The 11,445-nt window shown below is 34.5% G+C and overlaps 1 protein-coding gene across 6 annotated transcripts in view; it reads left to right on the top strand.

Moving 5' to 3' along the window:
* Positions 1-882: 882 nt before the first annotated feature.
* LOC129957005 (transcriptional enhancer factor TEF-1-like) overlaps positions 883-11,445 on the top strand; it is a 32,597-nt gene continuing 22,034 nt past the window's right edge. For all 6 annotated transcript variants that reach the window (XM_056069109.1, XM_056069108.1, XM_056069110.1 and 3 more), the window contains exon 1: positions 883-1,016. In XM_056069109.1, the coding sequence (XP_055925084.1) occupies positions 1,010-1,016 (7 nt within the window). In that variant the 5' untranslated portion in view covers positions 883-1,009. The remainder of the gene's footprint in view (positions 1,017-11,445) is intronic.

Genomic DNA, 11,445 nt, shown 5'->3' with positions numbered 1-11,445 from the left:
GTTTGTTTGTGAAAAGATAACATGGGTCTTTATATCAATTTGCTGCTATCAATCAAATTTTCAGTAAAATCCACTCGGCTGTTCGTATATCAATTTAACACGATTGCCTACAAAAATAAGAGAGCGATCAGTAGAATTCGGTACATAGATGTAACATCTATAGTGTAGAGATACATCTGTCAAAGTTTAAAACAAACAACATGTTGACTGTTAGTCGGTTTGTACTTTCAGAAACATGCGAACGCTATAATTCAAAAACGCAGTGACTTAAATTTATCAAATTAAGCTCGGAATTTTGTGACTACAAGTATACTTTTGTGTCAAATCTTTATTTCAATCGATTGAAAAAAAAATCGATTTTCAGATGCTATTAATGCATGTCAGGGATTAATCGCCAAAGATCACATGATAGACTCAATAAAAATGTTAAATTCGCGCTGAGAGTTAATATTTCGTATCTATTACACACCAGTTACATTCAAAGTTTATAATTAATTTAAGAAATCTGTTGAAATTTCAAAAATATGGTTAGGGATGTGTATTCCCATGTTTCGAAGTTAATATGCCCGAAATTCAGCATTTTTAGGTCTAAATATCTGGCGTACAAGTTTACAAAAGAGTTTGCGATATAATTTTAGGGAGATTTCTTGTTTATTTTAATTACTGAATGATATACAAAATGCTTTATAGAGTAGTACTAGTATTTCTTTAAAAGAAAGATTTAACTAAGTTCTACTTTTTCTTGCAGGCCCCACCCGCTGCCAAGATTAGCTCCCCGTGGATCTCTGCGGTGCCCACCACGGGCCCTCTCCCCGTGGCCCCACCCCCGGACCTGAACGGGTCCGAGGACAGCGACTCCAAAGACTCTAGCGGAGGGGGCAAGAATGACCTGTCGTCTTCAGATGCAGAGGGTGTCTGGAGCCCCGATATTGAGCAGAGCTTCCAGGAGGCCCTCGCTATATACCCACCATGTGGCAGAAGAAAGATCATCCTTTCGGACGAGGGCAAGATGTACGGTGAGTAAAAAACGATTATATTCAAATTTCGGCTTTCTAGTGGATTTAGTATGTTAAGGCACTCTTGGTTGAGACATACGAACCAGAGGAAGGTATCTGTGAAATAAAACGTATATCCCCTCACGGAGGGTCATATCAGATATAGGGATGAGAAGCTGGTTTGTTCTCGCTTTCTTGTTGAATAAAGAAAGGGTGTGGGATCGGCTATCCCTTACCGATGACAGGGCGCTCCTCCTCCGAGAGGTATTGTACAATGATCGGCGATGGCCCTTAAACCCCGTTCCTTTACGAATATGATCGTAAATCTGCCATCTTACTCTTTACAAGGCTATCCCCGCCTGTGGACGTCTATCAGGAGCTTCCGCAAATTTTCCGTAAAATGAAGCCCGGGAAACCACTAGAGAATGGAATGAGGGCAAAATGTGACTGTCTCAAGACGCGCACGGGCCGTCGGAACAGAGCTTTTAGCAGCGTTCGCACGAGGTCAACTGTTGCCTATTTACTCTTATTGCGGCAACTATTTGCCATTGCCTCCTTGGGGTCACGTGATCTTTCTGAGGTGGTGTGACCTTCTATTGCAGGCAATTGGTTACACTCTTGTGAACACTGCTTTAGAACCCATAATTTGCCCCAATGATGTTGCGGCTTTCCTGTCATTCAGATTTTTCTGTGTGTTTCAGTGCGGTTCGGATTAGTCACTTATGATTCAATCCTCTGACTTTTTTCTTGACCATCAAATGTCAATATTGAGTAATATTCAAATATCGGTAAACCGAAGTGTTGTTTAAGATTGGGTTGCTCTCATGGGTTTACTAAACTTGAGGCATAAGTATTAGACAATTTTCTCTGAAAGCATTGCAGGAAGGCAATCTGTTATGCCCCCCCCCATGTACATTGGAAAACTTTTTCGGAGGTGTTCTTATGCTATAGCGTTTAAGAGAATTGGCAAACTACAGATAATTCTTGAGCAACAGTTTTTTGGGAAAGGATCTATGAGAAAACATATATTGAATTTGTCACTAAGTAACATATTTTGAGGTGGCGAAAAAGTGGCATGCATTTGGCGCCATTTGCCCTTTCTGAACCACTAATGATGGTCGCGAAATATATATGAATTAGACATTGATTATTAAATAGATACCTAAAAAGATTTACTTGAAAACAACCGTGTGTGATATTTTAATAAACATTGTGAGGAAGTTAATACTGCTTCATAGGTATCTTGGTTATTTTTTAGACAAAAATCCAATCCTATTTTACCCTTTTATTGTGTGCGATTTTTTCCCTTCGATTCTTTAGCCCTGCTAATATTTTCCATTAACCGCCTTTTACATCTCCCCGACACCGGTATTAATCCTTTTATTTCTGCTTCCGGTTAGGGGGGCACGCCTTCCCTGTTATTACAATAATTGTTCAATACTTTTTGACGCTTATCCTCTTCTCCCATCCCCAAGGGGTCACTGTTCATGATTGCTGAAATTATAGTTAAATGAATTGGTTTTACCCAATAGCGACCCCCCCTCCCCTTTAGGTGGTGGGAAAATGATCGAATTTTTATATCGACATTATATAGCTTAGAAAGTCTGTTAGAATGTATACTTGTATGACGGGTGAATCCCATTCATTATGGATATTTAGCTTTGCCATTTACAGTTTACTTAGACTCGTGTTATTAAAAAAAAATATATATATATTATTGTGTTTGCAGTTGTTACGAGAAAAGTAACTGCATCTATGCTGGATATAAAATTGTATGGTTGTATCTTGTAAAATCTTGGCTCTAGCAATTTCAATTAGAATCCATAGGAGTACATGTTTTCATAATGATAAATTATAGAATTATTTTTGGTACAATGCTATTTCGTCTACTAATGTAACAGCATTCCTGTTAGGCCATTAACGGTATTATTACAGAAGATGAAAATGATCTAACAGGAATACCGTTAATGATGATGCATTCCTATTAGGTCATTTTCTTCTTCTGTACTTTTAAAGTGTGAGTGCGCGTGTGTGCGTGCGCGATGCCCAGAGAAATCTGTCGTCTTTCCAGCTGTGATATTTGGCACACATGTAGTTAGTCATAATGCAACACGAAGCCCGAATTTTAAAATTTAATACAGAAATTTTTTTATTTAATACTTTTAATAATTTCTAAGCTTATCCGCCGAAGTTTTACTTCTTCATTGATTAGGCGAAAAGCCAAATTAGGAGGAAATCGAGAGTCCTTAAAATTATTTTACATAAATTACATTCAAATATCATTTTTTCTAGCAGACATTCTAATTTCATTGCAGGCGTGTCTTTACTTTGTTGTTTTTCCTTCGATTTTTATTTTTTCACTAGGAGATATATTGCCGGCGTCCTGGCATAAGGTTAGCGCATCTTCCCCGTGATCTGCGCGTCCCGGGTTCGAATAACGGCTCGGGCATGGTTGTTCTTCATCTGTGTTCTATCTGTGAGGTGTGTGAATGTGCGCCCCCGTAAAAAGGGGTTGTGCAAGCGAATGTGTGTGAGTTTCGTCTACATATGAGCTAGAAGTCAGACTTCTGCCCTCGGGTACTCAGGGGTATTTACCCTCAGAAGCTACTGCACCCCCTTTCCGTGGTAACGCGGACTCGTCATCATCAGGAGATATATTGCCATAATTTTTTTTTTTCAAAATCAATATAATTTTCATGTTTTATGAAAAAGTAATATACCACAAAGAGAAAACTATTGTAATCATTTGAAAATTCTAACTCGAGATATTGACGAATCCCCACCCCGAGACCGAAAAACACATCTTTGGCATTATGTCTGTATGTGTCTGTGAACATGTTAACTCATAAATGCTTTGAGCGAGATGGCTGAAATATGGAACGATCGAATTTGTTTATTTCTATTTACATTTTAAACGAAATCCACTCACAAAAAGTTTGGCGGTTCGAATACAATTGAGCTAAATAACTACAAGACTCTGTGGCGGTTTGAGATGCGGCGAGGATAAAACCTGGGACCTTGTGGTTCGCAGTCCAGTAACATGACCACGATACAAAAGCAATTGCTCGGGTAGCGTAGCTGTTAACTGGCTTATAAGCTATTCAATACAATCAAAAGCGATAGGTAAATATAATTTAGTACACAGGGTTAACATCTGGAATAAGAAAATGAAAGACTAGAAGGAATGGTTTTCACAAAACTTTCTTGCATACTCTCTGATAAATATCCGTGACTATTATTAACCGCGTCCCATTGATGAATAAATGTTACGAAAGAGCATATTAGCATGCGATGTTCGACGATTAATTGCTGGTATGCGGTTTTTACATAACCACCAGATCATCGAATATTTTGGACTTCTGCTTCTGTAATATCGAGTCATAACAAAATTTCTCAAAGAACTGTAATTTTAGTCACAAAATCACATACCAGTTTTCATGTTTTTAAAATTATCGTGTTTACATGTTTATAAAAGTATGAACCAACAGAGAGTCAACCCCCTAGATAGATTTAGTTCAAAATTTGATAATGTATTCACAATACCATGCAAATTATATAATGATGATAAGTGGTTATTGAAGTACTTATTTATATATGTATTTGAAGGTGACGTTTAGTATTGAAGAAAATGCATTTTTAAATAATAATTCTGCTGCTGGAACTATCACCTCATGTCAAGTCCGAAGACGTTGCAAGTTGACTTACTAATTCGAATGGTGTGCTTGAGTAATAGCCCTTTCCCTTCTCTTTCCTGCTCCAAATGCATTCTCCCGTCAAACACCCCCTTTGTCGCGTATAGTTTCGGTTTTGGGAAATCGTCTGCTCCAAATCGTACAATTCCATCCCCCTCTCTTCTCACCCCCATCCTGAAGGGGTTTTAGATGGACGTCACACACCCTTCGAGGGAGAGGGGGAGAGAGAACGTTTCATTCAGACCTGATGCAGACAAAGTGACGACTTTTGGCGAAAAATGGTTTTCCACCCCCATCCAGTGCGCCGCCGTACTCCACCCCCCACGTTCGAGGAATGCGAGGAATGTGCAATTATAGCTCGGACACAAACGCACGTACACACGGGGGAGCCGCTTCTGCTGAAAGTGGGGGTGGATTTCGTGAGAGGGGGGAAGAGCGCTGTTTTCTCTTTTGGCGGGCAAAGGGAGGAGAGGGAGGGAGTGATGTTGATTTCGATCGGTTCTCTTTTGGGAGGGGTAGGGATAAGGGGAATGAAAGCGATCTGGAAAAGGACCGTACAATGGGTCTGTTGGATGAGGAAATAATATTAATAAAGCTTTTTTTCTTTCTTTTTTTTTCCTTCAGTAAGGATGGGGAATGCTTATAGTGGAGGGCTTGTTGACCGGATAACAGAGGGAATATCCGGTTAAACGAAATTGGTTCTGCTGTCTTATCTTCATATCTTATTCATTGCAACATAATATTTTTATAATATAATGATGGGCGTTTCATTTAACCTCAATAAACGGATCCTTCATTAAAAATGAGTTAAAAAACAAATAGGTCCAGTAATTAAATTCAGCCGAAAGCGTTTCTTTTATCAATCATTTGTTGATAGTCGTATTTGCATTGATATTGGATGTATTTTTCATTTCTAACCAGTGCAATTAGGAAGAACTGCACAGCGAATCAGCAACAGGTTCACCAGCAATAGTTATTCCGCTATTTCCCCTTCATCTGATCTTTTTTCATAAACATAGAACTCATAACAAACAGACCTAATCACAGATTGTGATAGAAATGGCTTTTACGCTTATGATTCTGTCAGTTAAGATTAGGTAGATTATTATAAGATTAGGTATCTGTTTCTGGGTATTATACTACATATTTTATTTTTGTAAAATCTTTTTTGATATTTTTTATCTGATTGTATGGACACTAAATCTTTGCATTTCTCTATATAATGTATTTTCCAGAATTCCATTAGAAAACCAAGAATTTTGCGAAACTGAAGTTTTTACTTGATACATTATAATAATAATAACATTAATAAAAGTTAAATTTTTTACAGATTATTTGTTTAACGCCCTGAATATTTGTGCCTTTTTTTCCCCCTTAAAAAATTAGTGGACAAATTATTTCCTTTCTAATATATTTTTCTTATTATGACCATATTATTTTTTTGCAAAAAATATTGTTATTCAGCCGTAATTTCTAATTAAGATGAATAAATTTTTCATCTCACTCTCTCTTATTTGAAGCTCAAAGAGACTAGAAATATTCAGATTTCTTTCTTAATATATCATAGTCTTTGTCCATTTCTTTCTTTTTCATCGGAATCATTAATTTTTAACTGGTTCAGAACAGCTGTATTGAAAGAGAACATCCCTAAACTGAACTGTCACTGAAATGCACAGTTGTAATAGGAAATTATATTATATTTCTAATATGCTGCTCCTGTACTTAATTTTATATGTGAATTTGTATGCTATACTGATTCCTAAAATAACATTTTTTTTAAAAAAAATTTCAATTAAATTTAAAATTTTTATTTTATTTTTTTATTTGCTAATAAATTAAAAAGAAAAGAAAATTCTTTTCGGCAAGCTAGATGGCAAAGGCGGATTCCTTTATGTCCAAGTTACTATCTGGCAATATAAATGGTTGATGTTAGAAGCAGCCAATATTAGGGCTTGAAAATCACTTTTCAGCTTCTAACTTCTAAGATATTGCAGTTATCGAAAAACTTTAAATACGAAAGTTGTCCGTCTTAACGAAGCGCTGATTTTATTTATTTTTCCATCTTCAATGTTTAGGAAGTTATAGAAAAAGCAAAATTTCGACCTCTCCCCTAACAATTTGAGCTCCCCTTTGAGCTAGATGGGGCATTTATTACCTCGTCTTTTAGACATTTCTAACGGCATATTCCAAGCCAGTTTAGGTCCAAACAAAATTACTGTAGTTGTTCTGTTCATAAGATAACATGGGCAAAGCGTTATATGCGTTACTCATATAATATAAACCAATATAAAATCCTATCCCACCTGCAAGTACTGTCCCCATTCGCAACTAAAACCAGATCATGTTTTTGACTGCCAGGCCATTATCGGTTCCCTCTTTCAACTTGGAGCACCCCCAATCGAAATCCACCATAGCCATCGGGCTCCAGAACTTGCAGATCTTGTCACCAAGGCTTTTGGAGGACTCTAATCTTTTGCACTAGCACTGTATGCATAGACACGACAACAACAACATATAATATAAACATTTGAACGAAGGGTGGTTTTGTGTTCTTGGGACTACGATCGGTAAAGAACCGAAGAAGTTTTCACGAAGTCTTATCATGAGAACTATTGCAATAGGTAGTGTTCCCTTAGGAATCTACCTTTAAAAAAATGTGCTTAATAGTTTAGCTTCAACTTGGCGCATTGCTCTCATCGATCAAGCTAAACCATACAATCACTACTTCATTGGAATGTATTTGAATTTTTTCGTTGAGATTGTTTTAAGACTTTTTATTGTATTGAATTTATTTTTAATTATGGGTTTCTAGTTATTTACAAAATTCTAAGCCATTTACTTTCCTCCATTTTTAAATAAAACTCTTATCTGTAAATCAGAAGATAGTTAATATCTAATAACGTTATATAAAAGTCCATTTTAAATTTGCAATACTTTTTTGTATTATAGATGAATGGCGCTTTTTCCCCCATGATATGTTTTTTCTGCATGATTCCAAACTAACGTTTTCGCTCTATGTATTTTGCTTTCCGTTTATGAAACACGCGGAACTTGGAATCATTTGTTTGGAGTTTACATGACCCTGCGAACTCCACGCGTGCATCCGTAATTTCTTTTTTTGTTTCTTTGAACTTGCCGCCACATGTTCGCTTTGTCCGGCTCTTTCGAGACAGGATGGAGTAGATTGGATCGTGTTTTACTTCTGTTAAACTGCGAGATGAATAATTCGGTATAGTCTAACTGTTTCTTTACTGACAGATGAATCTCCCTATTAAGTAAGCTTGGTAAAAATAAATATATGGAATAAATATCGGGGTTTGTCCAATTTATTTTTATTATTTAATCTCTCTCTCCATCCTAAAGGGATGAGGTAAATATATATATATATATATATATATATATATATATATATATATATATATATATATATATATATATATATATATATATATATATATATATAAATTACTCTTTGCGCGAGAATCATGTTTATGGAAACTAAATCTTGCCTTTCATCTTTAAAAAGCTATCGTAAACGAAATAATGATATTGGCTGTATACAAGTGCTCCACCCTTAAATATGGCTCTAAAATTCAAACTGTTCAATTAATTTTACATAGCGGGGATAATTCTCAAGTATAAAAGCTTGTAAGATTTAAAAAAAAAAAAATGTTTATGATTTTTGTACTCGTGTGCTTGTCATGCGGTGAAGTCAGTATAAAGATAACAGAATCGTTCCTCCCTCTTTTTTTTAATACAACAGAAAAACTTAACCGATGAATATACCATATAGATCTAATTACTATTATTTTAGATAGGCTTGTTTAGTGGATAGTAAATTTTGAAATATCAATAATTTTTTTTTACAGTATCTGATATTGTTGTTGTTTTTTAATGTACACAGAATTGCCTCGGCAACGAAAAAATACAGAAAATTTAAAAATCATTAAAAAAATTGGGAGAATATAAGGAAATTTGAAATTTCCATAAGAGCCCAAAAATACAAGAAATTTTAAGTTTCACATTTTTTTTTTTTTTTTTTTTTTTAAGTTTGAAAAAAATGTCGATTTTTAAATATTGGAAGAATAAAAGATCGTAGCCATCGGGCTTTGTGCTACGGTCGAATTTATTCCATATTGCTTTTTTAACTCATTAAAACTATGGTGTATGGTTATTTCATTATAACTCACACATGGGTGCTGCTCGCACTTTTTCTCTTATATTGCATCTACATACACACAGGGATTTTTTTTTAATTTTTGAATGGCAACCCTATGTATAGTATGCATATCAGTTATAAATTCAGTTTTAAAAGCATGCTTAAAATTATCAAAATTTTAAATTTACCTTAATTTATTTGATTTTTTTTTATTTTTCTTTCTATTTGTATAATTTTTTAGTTAATATTAAGTAAAAATAATTCAGGTTGTTATATATATTCGAGTCATTGCATTGAAGTTTTGCAAATAATTGTAATTTAGTAAATTTTCCAAATGTTTATCTGTATTTGATTCCCAACTAAAGTACTTTATTTTTTAGTCGTGATTCTTTTTTCGACCCTAAAAGTTGCAAATGGAAATTAAAAAAAAAAAAAAAAAATTCCATTGTGAGGCAAAAGTCATTCAGTGTTGTGTGGGTGGAACCCTCGGGGGACCTCCATACACTTGCGTCCCTTTTCATAAGGAAAAGGAAAAGAAAAAGAAAAAAAAAAAAAAAAAAAAAAAAGACCCTTTGACTAAATCTTTTATATATTTATACAAAAAAATATTATCCAATTAAACCAATAATTGGTGTTTATCGAAGAAAAAGCAACTAAATACAATCATATTATCAGTTTCAATGGAAAAAAATTCTGCTAAAGAAGGGTTACATAATTATTTTTTGATGACTAATTCAGCAAAATCACATAAATCCTTATTTTGCATAATTTCTATGTCCCTAAAATCATTTTATGCAATCCCTTTTGAGATCAAAACACATAATTGAAAAAATAATTGATGCACTGTAATTGATATACATCGAATAACAAATAATCTGCTCCCCATGTATGTTGTTTATCGTTTATAACAAACGCCATACTTATCTCAATAATTAATTTTTCACCATTTGAAGCACAGAAAATCCCTTCTCAAGACAATCAACAATCAATCCCAAGCACGTTCTTCACACAAAGCATCTAGGTTGATCTGTGCCTCACACATTTGCTTATTTAAGCCTAATAACTGCATTGTACAGATGTTCGGCGAAGAAAGCCCTACGGTGAACGCCCCATCGTGGCCGGGAGAGGGCGTCACCGGGGCCGACCGTTCCGCCCCTCGCTTCGGTCGACAATACCGCCCGCAGGAGGGCTTCGGCGGCATTCCCGAAGGCCATTCCGATGGACCAAACTCCCGTTGAACATTTAAGAGATTTGCTTGTCCAAGCGCTTTGCCTTAACTGAGGTGCCAGTAAGAATCTCTAACATAAAGGATATAAAAGATGCTTTGGCATTTGTCCCGTGATTTTTACTAGATAAATATGTATCTTAATCAGTTATTATTGGAGTATTTAAAACTATAATTTCGTTTAATTAAGTCATTGATGGATATTAAATGTCTTTAAAGGAATTAGTTTACTTCAGACATTTATTAACAAATATTTCATACTTAGTGCTATTTGAGTCGTGGTCTTAAGTGAATGCTTCAAAAAATAAAACATATCTAATTAATTAAACTCAAGGGACCAAGGCATTCTTTAAATATGAAATAGGGTTCGACATTATGCATTTATAATATCGGTTAAATGAGATTTCAGAATTTTCTTATCTTATCTAATCTATTGAATTGTTTTCTGACAAAGGGCATTATTATACAATGGTCAAGAGTTGGAACTGTATCGCGTTAGTACTCAGGTTGGGCATTTCAGTTGTCAAAATGCCCAAATAAAATAAACTTCTTCAAGAATAAGAACATTTTTTCAGGAAAGTAATTTTCTTGATGGCCAAGTCATTAGGTGTGAGCAAAAAGATTGTGTTGATATTATAGTTGAAAAGCAAAACTTACCCATGTTTTCGCTTCCAATGATGCATGAATTGCCTCCATTTCTTGTTAGGATTTTGGTTTCAGTTTCCCCTTATACAATTGTAAATGGTCGAACGGACGACTTGATTAAGTAAATCTGTGTTTTTAGACCATTTGTTGAATCAAACCAAAAATCGTTTGGTATCTTGTTTTTCACCTAGTTTGATACTTCAGAAATTTTTCTTTAATTGATTCTAGAATCTGCTAATAGTTTTAATTTTTTATTTCTTTAGTGTCATGTGCAACTCTAGAGATTTCTGACTAGCTACTTATATGCTGTCTCTTATTTGTTTTTAATTATTTTTTATCAATTGAAATTTAATTTTTTTTTTTAAATTTAATTCTATTTTTTAACTTCTTTCCGTATTATCGCTTTCTATTTCTATTACAAATATAAATTAGCTTGTTAAAATCTATATATTAATTATCTTGTCGATTTCGTATTGATATGTTATAAGAATTACTTGGCATTTGACAGATACATGAATTGGTTTTGGTTATTTTCAGGATTTGGAACAAAAAAATTCGATAGCCGTTGAAAATTTGATTTCCTGAAGTCTGACATTTAATCAATTTAATTTATCCTCTCTTTTTAAAAAAAAATTAGATTATACTTTTTTTCTTTTTGTCGTGTCTGTTTTTTGGTCACATCAAATTCCTTTCAATCTTAATAGATTTCTTCTTAAAATTATTGAAAGA

This window comes from Argiope bruennichi, chromosome 11 (genome assembly GCF_947563725.1).
Source record: "Argiope bruennichi chromosome 11, qqArgBrue1.1, whole genome shotgun sequence".
NCBI lineage: Eukaryota > Metazoa > Arthropoda > Arachnida > Araneae > Araneidae > Argiope > Argiope bruennichi.
This window is presented reverse-complemented; position numbering and strand designations above follow the sequence as displayed.